The sequence below is a fragment of the Physeter macrocephalus genome, chromosome 12 (genome assembly GCF_002837175.3).
Source record: "Physeter macrocephalus isolate SW-GA chromosome 12, ASM283717v5, whole genome shotgun sequence".
NCBI classification, from domain to species: Eukaryota; Metazoa; Chordata; class Mammalia; order Artiodactyla; family Physeteridae; genus Physeter; species Physeter macrocephalus.
This window is the reverse complement of record NC_041225.1, coordinates 45,812,884-45,833,718: the sequence shown is the minus strand read 5'-3', so window position 1 is coordinate 45,833,718 and position 20,835 is coordinate 45,812,884. Positions and strand designations below refer to the sequence as shown.

At 47.2% G+C, this 20,835-nt stretch overlaps 1 protein-coding gene across 2 annotated transcripts; it reads right to left on the bottom strand.

Annotated features, from left to right (window-relative positions):
- Positions 1-18: 18 nt before the first annotated feature.
- Positions 19-20,761, bottom strand: TRIM54 (tripartite motif containing 54). Of its 2 annotated transcripts, XM_028496641.2 has the most exons (10): positions 20,261-20,761; positions 19,045-19,092; positions 4,696-4,868; positions 3,993-4,164; positions 2,135-2,230; positions 1,226-1,459; positions 944-966; positions 703-827; positions 472-564; positions 19-164 (listed from the first exon to the last, which is right to left on the bottom strand). In XM_028496641.2, the coding sequence occupies exons 1-10, from the start codon at positions 20,426-20,428 to the stop codon at positions 154-156; spliced, it is 1,143 nt and encodes a 380-aa protein (XP_028352442.1). In that variant the 5' UTR covers positions 20,429-20,761; the 3' UTR covers positions 19-153. The 2 variants fall into 2 exon arrangements, with proteins under 2 accessions (XP_028352442.1, XP_028352443.1); XM_028496642.2 differs by lacking the exon at positions 19,045-19,092 and having other exon boundaries at positions 20,261-20,758.
- Positions 20,762-20,835: the final 74 nt, after the last annotated feature.

Here is a 20,835-nt window from a genome sequence, read left to right as displayed (position 1 = left end):
AGTGAAAGGAGCTGCGGGTCGGGACGCATTAGCCCTTTATTGAGCCCCTCCCCCGCGGCGGCGCTCCGAGCTGGGTGGCGGGTGGTCCCTGCTCAGGTCCTTCACCACCCGAGCGCCATGCCGCGGGTGCGCAGCCTCCCCAACAGGGGCGAGTCAGTGCAGGCCTGTCCCCGGGAAAGAAAGCTCGGTGGGCGGGCGCTCCAAAGAGACAAGGCAACTCCGAAGCCCAGCTCACTCCCTCTCCCCAGCCAGAAGGGTTTCTCCTCCACTTCCCCACCCACCTCGGACTCCCAAACCCCCAGAGGAATGGATGGTGGGAAAGAAAGTTGTACTTCAGCACGCGCGCTAGGGGGCGCACCCCTCCTGGTTGAGGTTGGGAGTAGGGGCCCCAAGCGATCCCTGATGCAGCAGAGAGGGAGATCGCCGGGGGAGGGGCGGTACCAGCCAGACCCTGCCGATGCCCACACTCACCTTTCGGCCCCTCCAGTCGCTCTTCCTCTGGCCCTGCGCTGCCCTCTTCCCCGTCCAACGCTACCTCCTCATCCTCTTCCTCCCCAGAAGCGCCTGGGCGGAAGGAAGGCTGGGTGAGCTAGAGTCCCCGATTCTCTGGCCGTCCTGCACCCATCCCCCGACCCCCAACCTGGAGGGTCTGGACGCCTAGTCCTAGCGGCCCGCCGCCCCCTCCCATCCTCGCTCCCTCACCTGGCTGGAAGTCGATGGTCCTCAGCATTTCGGCCACATGCTCCACGCTCACGGTGAATTCCTCCATGCTTTCATAGCCCGGCTCCGGCCGTCCAGCCAGCTCCACCTTTGACATTGTCCCGACCCTGCGGCAACCGCAGCGGCAGCGGCTCATTTGGAAACACCCAGCACCCCCACCCCCGCCCGGTGGCAGCGGAGCCCCCGCGGCCCCTTCCTTTCCCTTCCCACTCCACCTACTTACTTATTGATCAGCTCCTTGGCCTGCTGCAGGGAAGAAAAGAGGGTGAGAGTAAGCATTGTGCCAACCTCTGGCAAAGTCCCATTTCTGATGCCCAACACAGTCCTGCGGGGTCGGTGGGGATGCGCGTCCCAATTCGTTAAGGAAATAATGGACTCAGAGGGGGTGATTTGCCCAAGGCCGTGGGGCAAGTAGGTGCCAGAGATAAGACTTGAACCCGGTCTCCCCGTGCCAAGGCCCCCACTGCAGCCACTAGGCAGCCTGACACCATCCCCCAAAGCCCACCTGCAGATAGAGCGCCATCTGCGGTTCCTCCATGGACTGGATGGCGGACTCCACCAGCTTAGAGGAGGCCTCCAGGTGGTCTCCGTACTGGCGGATGAGGCCCCTGACGCGCTGCAGTTTCTCCTCCTGCTTCCGGGCCAGCGCCTGCAGCAGATCACCCTTACGCTCCTCCAGAACTGCGCACAGGGCCTCAAACCTCTGGTTGAGCAACTGCTTCTGCCTCCGGCTGTTGTCCTGAAAGACCGGAAGCAAGGATGAGACCTCATAACTGGGAGCGCACGGGGCTACTTGTCCCACTCCCGGCTTAATGGAAGTCACAGACAGCCAAGAAGAAAAGTGACCTGTCGATTACACCACAAATTAGTGGCAGAGACGGAACTCCAGCCAAGGCCTGCTGATTCCCAGATCTTTTCAGTAATAATAATGATATATATTTTGTTAAGGTTTAATTGACATATAACATTATATTAGCTTCAGGTGTACAACATGATGATTCAATATTTGTATATATTGTGAAATGATCACCACAATATGTCTAGTTAACATCCAGCACCATACATAGATTACAATTTTTTTTCTCCTGTGATGAGAACTTTTAAGATCTACTCTCTCAGCAGATAACACTATATTTTAAAGAAGCTTCATGAGTGCTGTCTATATTACTTGTATTATCTCATTTAATTCTCAGAAAGATCCAATGAGGTAGCTAACATATTTTCTCATCACTATTTTATATAGTTAAAAACAAGAAAAACTGAACACAGAGAAGTTAAGTTACTGGACCAAAGTCGCAGAGCTAGTCAGGGACAGAGCTGGGATTCAAACCAGCAGCCTGGTAAGCACATCCCACTACTTGTGATCCACCTCCAGGAGTCCAGAAACTCTCCCACCTTCCCATCCCAGGCTCACCTCAATGGTCTGGCACACCTCTTCCATCTGTGTGATCACTGCTTGCACACGGTCATTGCCTGCCACCAGCATCGAGATGCCATCACTGAGCTCACTCTGCCACACACACAGGCCAGCATTTAGGGCTGGAGGACCTAGTCAAGAGCTGTGCCCCTCCCACCCTGGCCAGGCTGCCCAGGAAAGGACTGCCCCCTCCTTTCCACCATTAGGGCATCTTCAGGGCAGCTCTGACAGACATCTAGAGAGTTTGGAGCCATTCAAGAAGTGTGGAAGCACACTCTATGGATTCTGGAAGGAGGTGGAGAGAGGAAGTCCTCCACCACCAAATGAGAAAGGAAGAGACATTCACCAAATATCCACCAAATGCCAGGCACTGGCCTAGATGCCTTACCTGTAGATTCATGTCTTCCATCAATTTTGAAAAATTCTTCATGATTATCCATTAGGATAATATAGCCTCTTTTCCATTCTCTTTATTCTCTCGTTCTGTGACTCTGATTAGATATATGTTAGACCTTCTCATTCTCAACCTCCTCATCTCCCAGTGCTGTATTCTAAGTTGTTTTTTCAGTCCCCTCTTCCCCACCTGTTTTTTTTTTAATTAAAAAATTTTTTTTTTGCCATGCCCCGTGGCTTGTGGGATCTTAGTTCCCTGACCAGGGACTGAACGCGGGCCCTCAACAGTGAAAGTGTGGAGTCCTAACCACTGGACCGCCAGGGAATTTCCCAGTCCTCTCTTCCTGAGAGAAATCTGTCATTTAATAAATCCTTTGAATGTTTTATTTCAACAATTATATTTTCATTTCTAAAAGCTCTATTTTGTTCTTTGTCAAATCTGCATTTTTGATAGTCTATTATTGCTTTTAAAAAATATTTATTTATTTATTTTTGGCTGCATCGGGCCTTAGTTGTGGCATGCAGGATCTTTGTTGCAGCACACGGGCTCTTCATTGTGGTGTGCAGGCTTAGTTGCCCCACAGCATGTAGGATCCTAGTTCCCTGACCAGGGATCAAACTCTGGTCCCTGCACTGGAAGGCAGATTCTTAACCACTGGACCGGCAGGGAAGTCCCTATTGCTTATTTTTAAATTCCATTTTAAAGCATTTTATGCAAAGTGACTTTTCATTCTTCAGTAATTCCAGTATCTGAATTTCTTTGTGTATCTTCAATCATGAGCTAATCTTTTGTTGTTCTTAATCTAAGAAAAACCCAAGGCCTAAATTGAGGGTTTTTCCTCCAGGCAGAATTTGCATTTGCTTTTGTCAAAAGCCAGGTGGCACAACTGACCACTTTAGGGATTCCTGGGATTCCAGTTTAACCTGGGATCCTTGGGGGTCCTCACTGCAGGCCCCCCACCTTTTAGGAGTTTGGAGGCATAATCTCATCTCTCTAGTTCAGTAATAATTTGCCCTGTGGGAAATCCTGCCTTTTCCATGCTTATCACTCAGGATTCTGTTCTCATCCCACTTCCCCTCCTCCTCTCCCCACCTCACCAGCACTTGGAGCTTTCCTTTACTTCCTACGTGTCTACCAATTTAATTTTTAAATTATGTTTCATGTAGAATCTAGATGTGTGACAGTGAGATGGCCTTGAGAGTCCACCATACTGCATCCATTTCTCATTTTATCCTTACAGCTCTCAGGGGTAAGCATTTTCATCCCCATTTTACAAGTGAGGAACGTGAGGGCCAGAGAGGTCAAGTGACTTACCCAAGGTCACACACTGAGTCACACAGAGACTTGGGACTTCAGCCCTGATCTGCCTGCCTTTGAAACCAAGTGGACTAAGAGGCTATAGTTTGAGACCCTGTCCTATGTCCCCACCCCCACACGCCTGCTCCCTCTGCTGCTTGATACCTTCTGGCGTTTGTAAATGGTGGGCAGTGGGGCCACCTCACAGTCCTTGTGGGCACCGAAGACCTTGCAGAGAGAGCAAGTGGGCACTTCACAGCTCAGGCAGTAGATATTGATCTTCTCATCTTCATGCTCCTCGCACATGAGGTGCTGCTCAGCCTTGGAATGCAGCGGCCTGGAGGGGAGCGGGCAGGGTGGCAGGAGGGTCAGGGGCCAGGCTGGGTGGGGGGCAAGAGTGTGAGGCTCCATGAACACCTTCTCTTCAGCCTCCACCACCCAGCGCCACCTTCTCTGCCCCTGCAGCTGGTGCTGTGGCTGGGCAGGCGAGTGACTTCCACGGGGCTCTTCCTTTGAGGAATAGAGCTATGGCGTAGCGGAGACCTAGATCCAAGAGTAGTTTCTATTCCAGGGCAGGGAAGTCCCGTGGGGCGGGACGTCATGGAGGGCTGGCAAGGACCTTGCTGGTGGATGGCCAGCCCCTCCCCAGGTGAACAGGGGGAAGCACTAACCAGGAATCAGAGGCTGCCTGAGCTGGGTGACCTGACGAGCTGGGGGCAAGTCCCTCCTCTTCTCAGGTCCAGTCCTCTCATCATTAAACTGAAGAGGCAGGTTGATCGTTTCAGCTCCTCTCTTCTGGCCCTGATGGGTTCCCTGCCTGTGTCCCAGGCCCTGCACTTTAGAGAAACAAGAGACCCTAACAGCTCACCGGGAGGACTCCTGCTTGTAAATGTCAATAATGTTCTCCACTAGCAGGTTCCGCTGCAGGCCGTAGACACCATGTCGGTCCAGGACAACCTCATGCCTGCAAGACGGGCAGCGGAAACGGCCTCCTGAAGACACAGTGGTGGAGCCCCGGGATTGCCACAGAGGGTTTGAGGCCTGTGGGGACGGGGAGCGTGAGAGAAAGGCACAGTGAGTCATGGGGGAACTGGGAGGAGGCAGGGGGAATATCACGGGGACTGGGGAGTGGGAGAGTGGTGAAGAGGAAGCATCAGCTCTTTTCTATGGCTGGGCGCTCCTCTGAGAGCAGCTCCCAGTGGGTGGCCATGGAGACTTTCCCACCTTTGCCTTGTTACTCAGCCCACCTCCTTGAGTGTCCCTGCATCCAGAGCCTAGCTTGATCAAGCCTAGTTAGGGCAAGCTCTCCTCAAAGGGGCCCAGCTTGGAGCTGTGGGGAGACATTGACCTCAGCAGGAAGGCCAAAGTAGGAAATGGACTCTGAGTGTTGCAGTCCTCCAGCCTGGGGCTCTCACGGGCCACATCTGGGGGACGTTCTCTGCAGCCACGGTCAGGGGCACGGAGGCAAGTGCTGAACAATGGGGCAGACATATCGAGCCGGGTAATTGGGGAAAATCACTCCAGGGACTGGGAATCAGTAGTCCTGGGTTCTCGTGCTGCCCCGACACTGCCCTACTATGCATATTTGGGCAAGCATTCAACCTCTGTACAATTAAGGACGAGACTGGATTATTCATTCTACCGTAAACATTGAGTGTGTCAGGTAATTGCTAGGCTCTGGGGATAAAACATGAACAGGTACATCACATTACCCTCAGGGAGAGCAAACCGACAACCACATCCAATGGGCTGCGTGTTATGACAGGAGGAAGCTCAGAAGAAGGGTTTACCAGAGCTGCTCACCACTTCCTCCTGCTTACACCTCTTAGGGAACTTGCTCCATCCCATCCTAAAAGGGAGAGCCCTGCCATGGCCCAGGCCACGGATGCTTGGCTGAGAATTGAGGAGGTGATCACCTGACCCAAGAGGACCAATCAAATTTTCTCTCTAGGAACTTGGAATCGAGTCACAGAGGCTGAGGTGACTACACCATGTGCAGCTTTTGAACTGAAAAATGACTCGTGAAGTTGTGCTAAAACCTGACATTGTGGCCACCCCAAAATCTGTGCAAGTGGACAGTGTGAGGGGTCAGACACTGTGAACAGAGAAGGCTGGTCTGCAAGGAAGAGAAACAGTCAATCTGGGGAGAGCAGCAGAGATGAAAGACTGGTAAATACTGCTTATTGTTGCTCGATATTCACCCCTTCTTCTTCAATAATAGAGCCCCTGAGTTTTTAGCAAGACACATGGAATTAAGACCATGTGACCAAGCCTCCCTTCCAGTTGGGTGTGACCAGGTGACTGCGTTCTGGCCAATGGTACATAAATAGAAATGTTTTGTGCAATTTCTAGGAAGTATCTTTAATGGGAAGGGCATGCCCTCCTCCTCCTCTTCTCTCCTTCCTGCTGGCTGGAATAAAGGTGGACTGGCAGGACTTCCCCGGTGGCGCAGGGGTTAAGAATCCGCCTGCCAACGCAGGGGACACAGGTTCCATCCCTGGTCCGGAAGATCCCACATGCCGCGGAGCAACTAAGCCCGTGTGCCACAACAACTGAGCCTGCGCTCTAGAGCCTGCGAGCCACAACTACTGAGCCCTCGTGCCACAACAACTGAAGCCTGTGTGCCTAGAGCCCGTGCTCCACAAGAGAAGCCACCGCAATGAGAAACACGCGCACTGCAACGAAGAGTAGCCCCCGCTCACCGCAACTAGAGAAAGCCTGCACACAACAACGAAGACCCAACGCAGCTAAAAATAAATAAATAAAGTAAATTAAAAAAAAAAAAGAATATGGACTGGCGTAGGTTGAAGCAGCAATCTTGAGCCGTGAAGTAGCCACATGTCGAGAATGGCAACAAGATAAAAGGAGTGAGTCTCTTATGAGGCAGTCCTGGACTGCCTACCCATACTTTCACTGGAGAGGAAAAACAAAGTTTTACCTACTTGAAGCCATTGTTATTTTTGGTTTTCTGTCTTTTACAGCCGAACCTAATCCTAATTGGCTGGAACACCACGCACTCCTAGAGAGTAATGGAGAGAGCAGTCACCTGTGACTTTGTATGTTCAGATGTATTTCCCGCAATTGGATTCCATAAAATTCTCCAATCCTTATGCTATACATCAACCAGAAGGATGTGCACCAGCACCTATAGCACATAGAGGACATCCAAGTCCAGAGTCTTATTTGATCCTTTGGTAGCAAGAGATGTAGGCAAGGCAGGAAATGTGGCCCCACTATGAATTGGGTGACTTATCTTGGGGAGAGTGGCAGGCATATCATAAATATTACATTTTGGGGGATTTTTTTTTTTTTTTTTTGGCTCGGTTGGGTCTTCATTGCTGCGCGCAGGCTTTCTCTAGTTGCGGCAAGCGGGGGCTACTCTTCATTGCGGTACGCAGGCTTTTCATTGCGGTGGCTTCTCTTATTGCAGAGCACGGGCTCTAGGCACGTGGGCTTCAGTAGCTGTGGCATGTGGGCTCAGTAGTTGTGTCTCACAGTCTCTAGAGCGCAGGCTCAGTAGTTGTGGCACACGGGCTTAGCTGCTCCGTGGCATGTGGGATCTTCCCAGACCAGGGCTCGAACCTGTGTCCCCTGCATTGGCAGGCGGATTCTTAGCCACTGCGCCACCAGGGAAGTCTGGGAATTTCTTTAGAATTATAAGGAGTTAACACTTTAGCCCATCATAAAGCTAGAACGGATTAGCTTGAGATTATTCAAGCCTGTGTTTGTGCATCTGTCCTTCTCAGTAACTGGAATTGTATGAATATTGTTGAGTTTAGTTTAAAGACTAGGTTAAAATGTGAGATCACTGGGCTTTTGTTTGCTTAATACAATAATCTTTCAATATTTAGAATCCAAGTGAGCAAGATGGTGTTAGGAGAGCTCTAAGCCTGCAGACTTACTCCTGGAAGGATATTACTTCTCTTTGATTTGCTGGCGGCAAGCGTATAAAGGTACTCAGTAAATGTCTGAATGGGAGGAAAGGGGGCGTATTCTAAAGTCTTGACCCAGAGCAAAGACAAACTGCTAAGAAGCCTCTCCTAACCTCCCTCTCTCACTGCACTCTTCCTCTATACTCATCATTTAACAGTCAACACATGTTTTGAGGGCCTATTATGTGTCAAGCACTGTGCTGTGGGCTTTCCAGACATTACTGAATTAACCCTCAAGAATTTCATGTAAAGATGGTGGAGGAAATGAACATTTACCCCCTAACTTGGACTACAAGAAATAGAACCACAAGGCTAACGCCTATTGAACACTTAGTTTATGCCAGGCTTTGCTCTAAGTCCTTTTATTTGTATTAACTCATTTCATCCTCATATCATTAGCCCCATTTCAAACATGGGAAATTGTAGCCCAGAAAAGTTAAATAAATTTGCACATGGTCATCAGCTAATAGGTGGCAGAATCAATATTTGAACTCAGGCACTCGGACCCCAGAGCCCATCCTAATAATCATTATACTGCATTGTCAGATACAATAAAATTTAGGCCAATTGAAGAATGATGCCCAGAGCTAACATTTGTCTCTCTGAGCCTCAGGTGAAACATTTTAGTAAAAGAGTCATGAAGGACCAAACAACAACCTGTCACACAGGAAAGAGAGGACAGCCTAAAAATCAACTTTGCAACTGTGGATTGAAGTTATTTGAGCAGAAATAAACAAAAGATGACCCATCAAACCAAAATCCCATTGCCACGGAGCGCTATGAGGGCCCAGCTGGCAACCAGAATGATCTGCTTGTCTGTGAAAAGAAGAAATAGCTCAAATCTCAAGGGAGATGGATCTACACATGCCCCCACGGTAGATAATTCATCAGATTCTGTGTGAAAAATATTCTGAGGCAACATAACCAAATTGGGACACTCAACTGCCTACTAATCCAGGTCATAACCATCTGTTCTCCAAAGAAGCCAAAGAGCTAAACAGAGATTACAAACCAATGACAACATCCAGTTAGCCAGTCTGCATTTAAGAGGACAGAGGAAGGAAGCCAAGGTAAACAGCGTTGAGTGAAGAATTCACCCTCAGCACCAGATAAAGCTACCCCTATACAAAGAGGAGTGATAAGCAGAAGAGATCTAACAGGAGATACAAGCCAAGATAATACAAAAAGAAAAGGGAAAAGAAAGCAAGATGAGCAAAGGACAGATGAAGAAAACCCTCTGGAAGAAGAATTGCTCCAGCAAACAATTCAATTTCAATCTAACATTTTTAAAGAAATGAAGAAAACATAGTCTCCTTAATTAAAGAAGAGATATAAGGGAGCAAAGCTGGAAGAAAAAAGTGAGCTGGCAGAATTAAGGAAAGTAAAATATGTTATCAACGTAGAAAGAAAATTCACATTTGACACAGTAAGAAGTAGAATATATGATACTGATAAAAGTCACATAGATTTTAGTAGAAAATAACAGAGACACAAGTAACCAGAACTACATGCTACAACATGGATCAACCTTGAAAATGCTGTGCTAAGTGAAATAAGCCAGTCACAAAAGGACAAATACTGTATAATCCCTCTTATATGAGGCACCTAGAATAGTCAAATTTACAGAGACAGAAAATAGAAGGGTGGTTGCCAGGGGTTGGGGGAGGAGAAATGGGGAGTTATTATTTAATGGGTACAGAGTTTCGGTTTGGGACGATGAAAGTTCTGGAGATGGATAGTGGTGATGATTGAACGACAATGTGAATGTTCTTAATGCCACTGAACTGCACACTTAAGACTGGTTAAGGGACTTCCCTGGTTAAGACTCCACGCTTCCAATGCAGGGGGCCTGGGTTCAATCCCTGGTCAGGGAACTAGATCCCACATGCTGCAACTAAAGATCCCACATGCCACAACTAAGACCCAGCCAAATAAATAAATAAATAATTTTTTAAGAAGACTGGTCAGGCTTCCCTGGTGGCGCAGTGGTTGAGAGTCCGCCTGCCGATGCGGGGGATGCGGGTTCGTGCCCCGGTCCGGGGGGATCCCACATGCCGCGGAGCGGCTGGGCCCGTGAGCCATGGCCGCTGAGCCTGTGCGTCCAGAGCCTGTGCTCCACGACGGGAGAGGCCACAGCAGTGAGAGGCCCGCGTACCACAAAAAAAAAAAAAAAAAAAAAAAAAAAAAAGACTGGTCAAAATAGTAAATTTATATTATGTGGATTTTACCACAGTCTTACAAAAGAAAAGAAAAAGTCATCAGGACTTGTTGGGTTATCTTGGCCAAGGGTCCTACTTCAGACTCCCCACATGAGGACTGACCTCAGGGATTGGCCTGAGGTGGGCTGGCGAGGCACTCTACCTCTTCACCGCTTCCCCACCTGCCAAAGAAATTTCTGTGGTGGCTCATCCCACTGGCTAATCATGACCATTCTCCTGGGACCAGGGGCTCTGAGAGGCAATCAGTACTCAGGCAGTCAACCGTCAATCACTTGTTTGAAGAACACCACCTTTCTTGGGAGCTGGAGAGCACACAGCGCGGGCGAGGAGGAGGGTTGCACCTCTTTGGCCACAGGGTGGTGCTGCTCGCTGGAGCAGATGCCACAGCTGAGCACAGCTTTGCCATTCATCCCTGGGTACCAGAGTCCCTCCCTCTTCCACAGCTCAACTCCTCCTGCCATATCATACCTCTGGCTGGCTTTCCTCCTAACCTCGAGGGCACCCCTTCCTTTCTGTGATGACTTTGGCAATGTTTCCCCCACCCAACTCCACGCCGCCCCACTTCCTTTGCTAGACCCTGAAGCATATATATACGTGTATATATATGCCCTTTGGTACTGGGGCTAAATTTGACTGGTAATAAAATAGTAAAGTTTTTCTTTGGCATTTTCCAGGCCCTCGAGCTTATGGCCCAACACGCATGTTGCTTAGAGGGCTCACTGTGCTACCCACGTGCTCAGTACTTCCCCAAATACGGCATACATACTGAGGACAGGTGTGAAGATTTCAGGTGATACGAGGATGGACATTTAAATTTTTTATGTGTTTATCTCAATGCATATTAGAAAAAATAACCAGCCTATAACACTGGTGATTTTTCATGGATTTTGTCATTTAGAATGATAAATATTTCAGCTTTAAAAGTGAGTTCTGGGACTTCCCTGGTGGCGCAGTGGTTAAGAATCCGCCTGCCAATGCAGGGGACACAGGTTCGAGCCCTGGTCCGGGAAGATCCCACGTGCCGCGGAGCAACGAAGCCAGTGCGCCACAACTATTGAGCCTGCGCTCTAGAGCCCGCGTGCCACAACTACTGAGCCCGTGAGCCACAACTACTGAGCATGTGTGCCAAAACTACTGAAGCCCGCGTGCCTAGAGCCTGTGCTCCGCAGCAAGAGAAGCCACTGCAATGAGAAGCCCGCGCACCGCAACGAAGAGTAGACCCTGCTCGCCGCAACTAGAGAAAGCCCGTGTGAAGCAACGAAGACCCAATGCAGCCAAAAATAAATAAATTTATTTTTTTAAAAAGTTCTTTTCCACAACATTGTTAATCAACTATACTCCAGTATATTGTAAAATAAAAAGTTTTTAAAAATGTGAGTTCTTTTAGATAGAAATACTCAAGCATAGCATAGGTGGTACACAGCTTTGGCACACATCAGGAAGGTGAAACGAGAATGAAGTTTGGGGTGTTTGCTCTAACCCTTTTCTGACTCCCTCCCCTTATCAAAACTTGGGTGTCTTGTGTCCCAAACCTTTTGCAAATGCTAGGTGGCTACCTTGAGAAAGTCACCTGTACTGGATATGTAGATAAAATTGTTACCCATTCTTGGCAACATCTCTCTATTTTAACAGGGGGCATTTAATGCAGGATGATGTAGGGAAAGTAACACTGATCTGAAGATCTGGTTTGGGATTTGCCATTTATGACCTTGGGAAAATAATTTCTCTTAGGGCCCAAATTTCCTCAGATCTAAAAAGAGGATTTGTACTTAGCACTAGCTCCTTTCAAAGGCTGATGTTTTCTGAGCAATGAGCCTTAATGGATATATTTATGGTAAAAATACTGATCGGTGTGGCGGAAGGGAGTTGTTGGTTATAACAGCCTTCTCCTCTCACACCTTGCAGGCCACCATATTCCACTCTGTTTAACCTTTTGGCTCCTGTGATCCGGTATCTCACTTGTTTTTGCCAGTCCCTAGCTGCCTCTGGATTGCCCTCTTCCTGCCTGATGTCAGCACTTCCTGAAATCCCATCTCCTCTGAAACAGCCCTAGTGTATTTAGATGGATTTATACATTCTACAGTTTGTATTATCTGTAAGGTTTAAATTTTACGTAATACACCTGTGTACGTAATACAGAAATTTTTGTAACCAGAATGAACAGTAAAATTGCTTTTTCAGATAGTTAACATGCTGGTTATTTAATAGTAAAGATTAAATGAGTTATAGAGGAATTATTATGCAACTATCTTTAACAGTTCTTAACATGGGGAGAGACCCATGAAAAAAGCAGGATATAAGTCTATATAGACAGTAGGATCCCAGTTTTGAAATGGGTGATGGGATTTACAGGATTTTAAAATTTCTTCTTTGTAGTCATCTACATTTACCAAATATCTTTGTATAGACCATGAAATTACTTTATAAAATACATAAAATAAAACTTAAACATTTTGGCAATCATTTCCATTGAGTGATAGAATTGTGGGTGATTCCTTTTTTTTTTTTTTTTTTTTTTTTTTTTGCGGTACGTGGGCCTCTCACTGTTGTGGCCTCTCCCGTTACGGAGCACAGGCTCCGGACGCGCAGGCTCAAAGGCCGTGGCTCACGGGCCCAGCCGCTCCGCGGCATGTGGGATCTTCCCGGACCGGGGCACGAACCCGCGTCCCCTGCATCGGCAGGCGGACTCTCAACCACTGCGCCACCAGGGAAGCCCGGTGATTCCTTTTTAAATATAATTTCCAAATTTTGTACAAGGACTTTGGGTTTGGGGGAAGAAAAAAAACCCTTTACTTTTAAAAAGTGCAATGCTCAATCCTGCCGTGAATGAAAAGGGGGCGCTAGACTGCCAGACGAGTTAACAAGTGAAAACGCTATTTAGGAGACCGTAAGGAACTATGTTAGTTCGAGGGAGGAGGTGTTTAAGAAGGTACCATTTGAAGACAGGGTAGACAGGAAGCAGGAGATGGTCGTTAGGAAAGAGTTTCAGGAGACCAGAGATACTATAGGAGTTTAGGTTACAGACAGAGGAGTCCTGAGACGGGCGGGGGTTGCGGGGTGGGGGAGGAGCTAGAAAGGTAGGTTTTACCAAGAAGGGCTTTTTTTTTTTTGGCTGCGTTGGGTCTTCGTTGCTGCACGCGGGCTTTCTCTAGTTATGGCGAGCAGGGGCTACTCTCTGTTGCGGTGGCTTCTCTTGTTGCGGAGCACGGGCTGTAGGCGCGTGGGCTTCAGCAGTTGTGGCACGTGGGCTCAGTAGTTGTGGCTCGCGGGCTCTAGAGCGCAGGCTCAGTAGTTGTGGCGCACGGACTTAGTTGCTCTGCGGCATGTGGGATCTTCCCGGACCCAGGCTCTCACCCGTGTCCCCTGCATTGGCAGGCGGATTCTTAACTACTGCGGCACCAGGGAAGCCCCCAAGAAGGGCTTTCTAAAAATAACTGTGGTAAAAAAATGGAGGGCTTTGAATCCAAGGGTAAAGATCTGAACTTAACTTTATGGGCAAGGTTTCTAAACTGCAAGAGAACATTAGAGAGAATATTAATCTAACAGAGGTGATTTGGATACATGGGAGAGGAGACTATGGCTTTTGCTTCTGATCTAAAGGCACAGATCAGAAGCAAGAGCCATAGTCAGTGCAGGTCACAGGCTTGCCCTCAGATAGTGGCAGTAATCCTGCAAAGACTAGGGATGCCAGAGGTGGAATATGGCCAATCACTTGGCTGTGGGTGGGCTGTGGGGAAAGGAGGGAGTAAGACAATCCAGGCATTTCAAGCCTGGATGTTTGGGAAGACACCGGAAGCTGTATGCTGTATACATTTTGTATGACAAAATGTATAATTTTGTCAATTCTACCTCAACAGAGCTGGAGAATAAATGCTGGAGAACTTAACCTGGGGGCCACAGCCCGCAAAAGATCCATGACTACAACTTAAGGGGTCTGTGAGCCTCGATGGGAAAACAATTACATCTTCATTTTCACTAACGTGCCTAGCAGAACTTGAGCGCTTTCTTCAATTATGAAGGTAAGCGACAAACCACATAGGTTTAGCAGTACCTGTGACTTTGTCACCAACAGAAATCACGGGTATTTTCATATCACATTACAGTTGTTGATCAAATCTCCAAAAACAATTTATGCTTATCACTACTTCTAAACTATAGTAGTTATTAGGCCCACTGTTCCTTCTCTCTCTCTCTCTTTTTTTTTTTTTTTTTTTTGGCTGCACCGCGAGGCATGCGGGATCTTATTTCCCTGACCAGGGATCGAACCCGTGCCCCGTGCAGTGGAAGCGCAGAGTCCTAACCACTGGCCCGCCAGGGAATTCCCCCATCTCATTATTTAATGTGTTAATCGAGAAGCACATATATTACTCTATCAAAAAACATGTTCTAATTATTTTGGTAATTATATTCCAGCGTTTCTCAAGCTTTTTTTTCACTCCTGCCTCTTCTAAGAGCTTTTTAAGACATTTCCCCCCAATTGCTATCCCCCGCAATTAAATTTTAACACGACAAATCTTAAAAATGTCAAACTCATAGAAGCAGAGATTAGAAAGTCAGTTGCCAGAGGCTCGAGGTGGGGAAACGGGTAGCTGTTGGTCAAAGGGCACAAACTTTCAGTTATAAAATGAAGTTCCCGGGAGCTAATGTACAGCATGGTGACTGTAGTTAATGACACTATATTGTATACTTGGCATCTGCTGAGAGAGTCTAGACCCCTCACACACAAAAACGGAAACTGTGAGGTGGTGAATGTGTTAACTACCTTGATTGCGGTAATCACTTTACAATGTATAGATATATCACATTATCACATTATCATGTTGTATACCTTAAATATATATAGTTTTGTCAATTACACGTCAACAGAGCTGGGGAATAAAGTTTTACATAAGAGCAGAAAATAAATAAAACGTAAAATTGCAATAAATTTTTTTAATACCACAGATATAATTGGAGCAATATCACCCCCACTGAGACTGCATGCTGTGTTCTAATGCAATTGGTTTTCTTTATAATCATATATGTTATAATTTATGCACTTAAAAACCCGTTCTTAAAAAAAAACACACATACATTGTCCTTAGGATCCATAGGCTTCACAAACTGAAAAGGGATCTATAGCACAAAAAGAGATTACTTCCTGCCCTGATTGTGAGTCCCCAGATGGTCTCATCACAAATAGGAACTTTACACTCTGAGGTGAGCATGGCAACTTTCTTAATACGTCTCCATAGCTGACAGTCTCCACTTTGGGCTAAAGATCTCTCAGCTGACCAATATCCAGTTAGCATAAGCTATCTTCTGCTTCTGTTTATCTTTCTCTTTCAAGACTAAGAAATAACTTTGCTTGAATCTTACATTTACCCAAGGGAGCCAGCCCCATAAAGTAAAATTTCACGGGCCAACAATGTGATGTGTAGAGAAAATTCCATCACTCTAGGAAACAGAACACCTAGATTTACGTCCCTACTCTGTCCCTTTGTTTGTGTGACTGTAACCTGTTTCCTGTGTTCTCCCCTGTAAAATGGAAATAACATTGATTCTAACTCAAATGGAATCACACATGTGAAGGTACTCTATAAATTATAAAGCACTGTACAAATGGTTATTTAAAACCCTAATCTAGACCTTAAAAATATATGACCACATAGAACCACAGGACATGAAATAACTGTTCTTTCTTCACTGTGAAGGATAAAATGGAATGGAATAAATACATGGAATTCTAGGCCATGGTCAGGGGTTTTGTGTGGCATAAGAGCTATATGGTGCCTTCTGTTTCTTTTGTGATGGTCCGTGGCATCCAACAGAAATGTTCCATCTAGAAAGATGCTCTGTGAACGCAGTTTCTCTATCAAATCTATTCTTATCTCAGAATGTTTTCCCACTTTCCTGGCTATCCAGAGTGATGCTGATTGGGGATACTGGCCCAGGATGGAAGGGGGGTTGTTGGAGGCTACCTCCCCTAAACTATTGGCCTGGCCAGTGATGAGTAGTGGACCACGCAGATCCTCTGGGCCAGACCCTCAGAATACACTGGAGACACTGAGAAAATGGTGGCAGAAGACCAGACATTTGGTCTGGTGACCTTGGCCCTCTTCCTCTGAGCTTTAGAAGAATACAGGCGTTGGCGGCAAAAGCTGAGCTGTGGGTGGAGAAGGGGTTTGGGGTGGTGAGCTAGCTCTGCCCGACAGAACCTAGCAATGAGTGTGGCACAGGGGTTTGTGAATGGAGGCTGGCTGAAAGGAGGGCTGGTAAGCAGAAGAGTGAGCCAAGGTAGGACGCTAGTAACGGAATGCAAAGTCCTGAAAAAATGGAAATCCATAATGATATTTCTTGAATTTGTGAAATCAGATTGTTAGAATTACAAGGATGTTAAAGATCAGTTTAAAACCTCCGTTTCATCCATACATGTGTAAACAGGCTTGAAGAGGTGAAATAGCCTGCTTTACATCACATGACAAATTAAGGAAGAAGCTGGTGGGACTTGAGCCCAGGAATGCTGAGTCTCTGTCTACGATTTTGTTTCCCACTCAACCCAGTTTCTTCCCTCTCTCAGAAAGGAGACCTGCCCAAGGCTGGGCTGGGGAGGGGATGTCTTGGTGCCCTCAGTAGCAGGTGGAAGTGGCCGAGGAGACAGGCTGTGTAGGGTTTTCACCAGCTGGCCTGTACTTGATGACAGCAGGTCCTAACAATTAGCCGGTAAAGAAGTGGAATTCGGGATGAAGTAAAAGAGGTCGTCTCCTTCCCAGACTGCCCTTTATGAGAGAAGGAGGCCCCTTTCTTGCTATTCCCATCTCTGTAAATCTCTCCCTACATGGACACCCTCCAGAAAAGCTGTTTCTGATCAACCTTCTTACAAGGCCTTCTGGTTGCCTGTTAAATTACAACAGGTTGCAGCTCATAAACAAGTGCCCACAGTGAAGTGGGGGCAGGTATAAAAATAAACCGAAGGCAGTTTTAAAGTAGTTTAGGAGTGAATCGAGTTTACAAATTCAGAAACACATGGGAAGATGTTTGTGTCAAATTCCCACACCGACAGCTTTCCTCTAGTCAAAATGCTTGGTAGCTGAGTGGGTGCAAGTGCGGGGAAAGAGAGAGAGAGAAATTAGAGGGGGTTAATGTGGTGTTTTGGTGTTTTATTCTGTTTAAATTCAGAGAGAGAGCGAGCGAGAGAGCTGTATCACAGCTCTGAAGAAAACTAGTTAAATTGCGATGGCAACTATGTAAAAATATGTATGAGACAAGCACATGAAAGTAATATGCAAACGTGAAAATAATTGTGTTGGAGGAGGTGGGATTATGGATGATTTCCCTCCCAAACCCTTAATACGGTTCAACATTTTCAATGAAAAAAAAATTTTTTTTTTCTTTTTTGGCCGTATTGTGTGGCATGTGGGATCTTAGCTCCCCGACCAGGGATTGAACCTGGACCCTCAGCAGTGAGAGCTCGGAGTGCTAACCACTGACTGGACTGCCAGGGAATTACCTCAATGAAATATTTTAACTTCTAAAATTTTGCTTCCTGGCTCTTTTGTTAACCTGATGTTATAAGATCATAATCCCTCCAAATTCTTGTTCGTTGCCCATCACAGCAGTTTTTAGGACAGCAGAACACTGGGCATCATCTAAATGTTTCAGAGCGCAGATTAAACAGACTGTGGCCCAGCTACAACAATGGACCACTACACAGCCATGAAAAAGGAAGGTGCATTAACTTTTTTTTTTTTTTTGGCTGTGCCACAAGGCCTGCGGGATCTTAGTTCCCTGACCAGGGGTCGAACCCGTGCCCCCTGCAGTGGAAGTGCAGAGCCTTAACCACTGGACCGCCGGGGAAGTCCCCCCAAACGAAGGTGCATATCAGAATGTATGGATATGAAACAATGGCCAAGAGAGTGAACAAAGGCAGGTATGGGATGAATTTAGTTTAAACGTGTGTGTATACACACACACACACAGAAACATGTACCGGACCATGGAAAATTTCTGGAAGGATACCCAAGAAAGTTGGTAATGGCTACCTCCATCTGGAGAAGGGAATTACATAGGACCTGAGGTGAAGATTCACTTTTCATGATATAAATTCCTATAGCGTTTGAAAAAAAAAAAGTGTGTGGGGGTGGGCGTATAATATACTGGTATCACTTTTCTAAGTCCTATTAACTTTCTAGGCAATGTTCTAAGGGTGTTCTTCCTAAGTAGTTTTAAGAGAGAGAAACCACAAGTCCTATTCTTGTCCCCAGACTTAGAAAACAGACAATCTGATTATGCCTAGAGTTGTCAAAATGTGGAGGCAATGTGCGAAGAAACTAAATATGCTCATCTTTCAGAGGGAGGTCTACTGAGATGTGTATACATAGTGCAGCTGAAGAACTGGGTCAGCCTCCCACCAGGCCACCCCAAATAAAGCAGCAAGGAAATGAGCTGTTCAACTTCTCTCCTTGGAGGGCCCAGGGGTGCCCGGCACTTTAAAGGATACACAGTAGTCCAGATGCACAGAACCATCCCAAAGCTCTGGGAATCATGTTCTCTCCCAAATATTCTGTACCAAACAATTCCCAGGTCTCTCAGGGCTCAGATCAGTATTCCAGAGCTTCAAGGAACCATAACAGTGTGTCTAGAGGATGTGTGTCAGAGGATGGACTGGAACATCTTCTAGCCTCCTTATGTAGGACCGTCCCTGGGTCCTCTACCCAATGACACCGTGCGCCATGCACTTTAATATTCTGACCGATTTTTTACAGAACACGTTACCTTCACTTTCAAAACTTTGTTTTGCTTTCACATATTTCAGGCTCTAATGAAAAGACCTTTCACTACAAATTCATGAGAAGGGATGGCAAAATCTTTTTGTCATTCCCTCCTAGGCATCTCAGCCTGAAGGATGTTCAGCGTTACTAAGACCGAGGGAAAACCCAAGATAGTGGGCAAGGCATAGCCTCTGGTACATGACTTAGTGCCCGGGATAAGCAGATCCCAGAGAGGGAAAATCACTGGCTCTGAGGTTCTCTGGAGCCAAATAATGGCAGGTTTGGACGCGTAGAGGAACAGGAGATGGGAACGAACCTTAATGGGAAGATGGCAGGAGAGACCATGGAGTTCAGTGAAGATGAACTGCAGACAGCAAAGGGTGCGTCACAGGGCATAGCTGTGGAATGACCTGAATTAGCCAGCCCATTATTTTCCCCCAAACATGCTGCCCCTAAAGAACTTAAAAGGGAAACATTTTCTTGGTTAAGTTGAAAATCACTGTGTTCAACACATTTCCTCCTAATTTCTGATACAGATGAAGAATATGTGCTCGTGATGTTCCTTATCGCTGCCATGCCTACTAAGCCAGCCAGCTCTGGTCTATTCTGAGTTTTTACTTCATTTGCAAGGGTGTGTGTGTGTGTGTGTGTGTGTGTGTGTGTGTACATGCCTTTATCCCTCACTCTCCCTGATCTTTGTTCATTTTATAGGTTACTAGAACCTACACCAGGGCACGGGGCAAGAAAGAAAACCCATTTATATAAACCATTCTGATATGTGCTTTTATTTTTGAAACCAGGAGCTAAAATGATATCTGTGAATTTGATTAACTATGCTTTGCTCCATGACCACACATAAGCCAAGACTGGTTACATTTTGGGGAAGTAAAATTTATTCTCTGCCTTTTCCCTGCTTAAGTGACCTCAATCCATTTTAACCAGCAGGTCCCTTAACTGACCAGTCTGAGGTGGGACACAGGTGTGAACTTCAGCTGGGGAGGATTCCCAGTCTCCTGCCCACTGTCTAACTCTGCCCACCCCCCAAAGATGGATGCGTTCAGCTTTGCTTTAAATACAAATAGTTTCACTGTCATCATGGACCTTTCTCACAGAGTTTAGTCTTTAATGTTTCATTATCTCACTGCTATTTTCTCCAGATTTTCCATATTGTTCTCGAAATCTCAAACTCCAAACTGGAATGCAGAGTCTAGCACCGACTGTCACACAGCCTGGTGGAGGATCACTTCCCTCCCAGTTTCTAAGGGGGCCTCCTTTCCTCTGTAGATACCAGCACCCCAGCGGCTGTCCATGCACAGGCTGTACTCGCCAGCCTGCAGAGCAGCTGCTGACTCACGCGTACTTTGGGGTCTGCTAGGACCCCTGGCTCTTCTTCTGCTCTTCACCCAGGACAGCCACCACCCACCTCATGGAACCCTCCTCCCATCACCTTCTGGGATCTCAGCGCTGACCTGATGAGAAGTCTCCCACGAGTCTGCACTGCTTTACCCGGCCCTGCCCCTGCCCCGGCCCACCTGGAAGACGTCATTGGCACACTTGCGGCACAGGTTGTGCTGACAGGGCAGGATCACCACCGGTTTGGAGAACATCTCCAGGCAGATGGGGCAGATGAGCTGCTTCTCCAGGCTGTCCATGCTGTGTGCATCCCCTAGCAGCGGCTTGAAACCCACCGTGAAGTTCATCCCCTCAGCAATCGTGCCTAGCCTGGCCTTGACCCTGGCCCTGGCCTTCCCTCACTGCCTCCGCACGGACCCTTCCTCGTTTACTTGACAGCCTGCGATTCTTGCGTTCCCTTCTTGCGTTCCCTTCGGGAGCTGCTCACTGCCGAGGTAGCTCTGCTAGCTCTTCCGTCCCTTCCTCTAACAATTTGCCTTGTCTCAGATAGCTGTTTTCAGACACTTCTGTGTCTCTTTTGAGTCTCTGCTCTGTACCCCAGCCAGGCACACGTAGCTTTTTCTATCCCTCCCTCCCCGAATGGCTCTGTCCCTGGAAATTTCTCCTTTTGTTTCCCAAACCACTCTTGTCCACTCTGGGCGGCACTGTTTGTCTCTCACTCCCCAGAGAGGAGATTATTTTTTAACGTGGGGGT

Bases quoted from the DNA above. Each gene is read 5' to 3' on its own strand.
- TRIM54 (XM_028496641.2), bottom strand. From the start codon at position 20,428: ATGAACTTCACGGTGGGTTTCAAGCCGCTGCTAGGGGATGCACACAGC. The intron at 19,093-20,260 runs GTGGGCCGGGGC...TGCTGTCTGCAG, and splicing joins GTGCCAATGACGTCTTCCAG to TTCATCTTCACTGAACTCCA. The intron at 967-1,225 runs GTGGGCTTTGGG...TCTTCCCTGCAG, and splicing joins AGATGGCGCTCTATCTGCAG to CAGGCCAAGGAGCTGATCAA.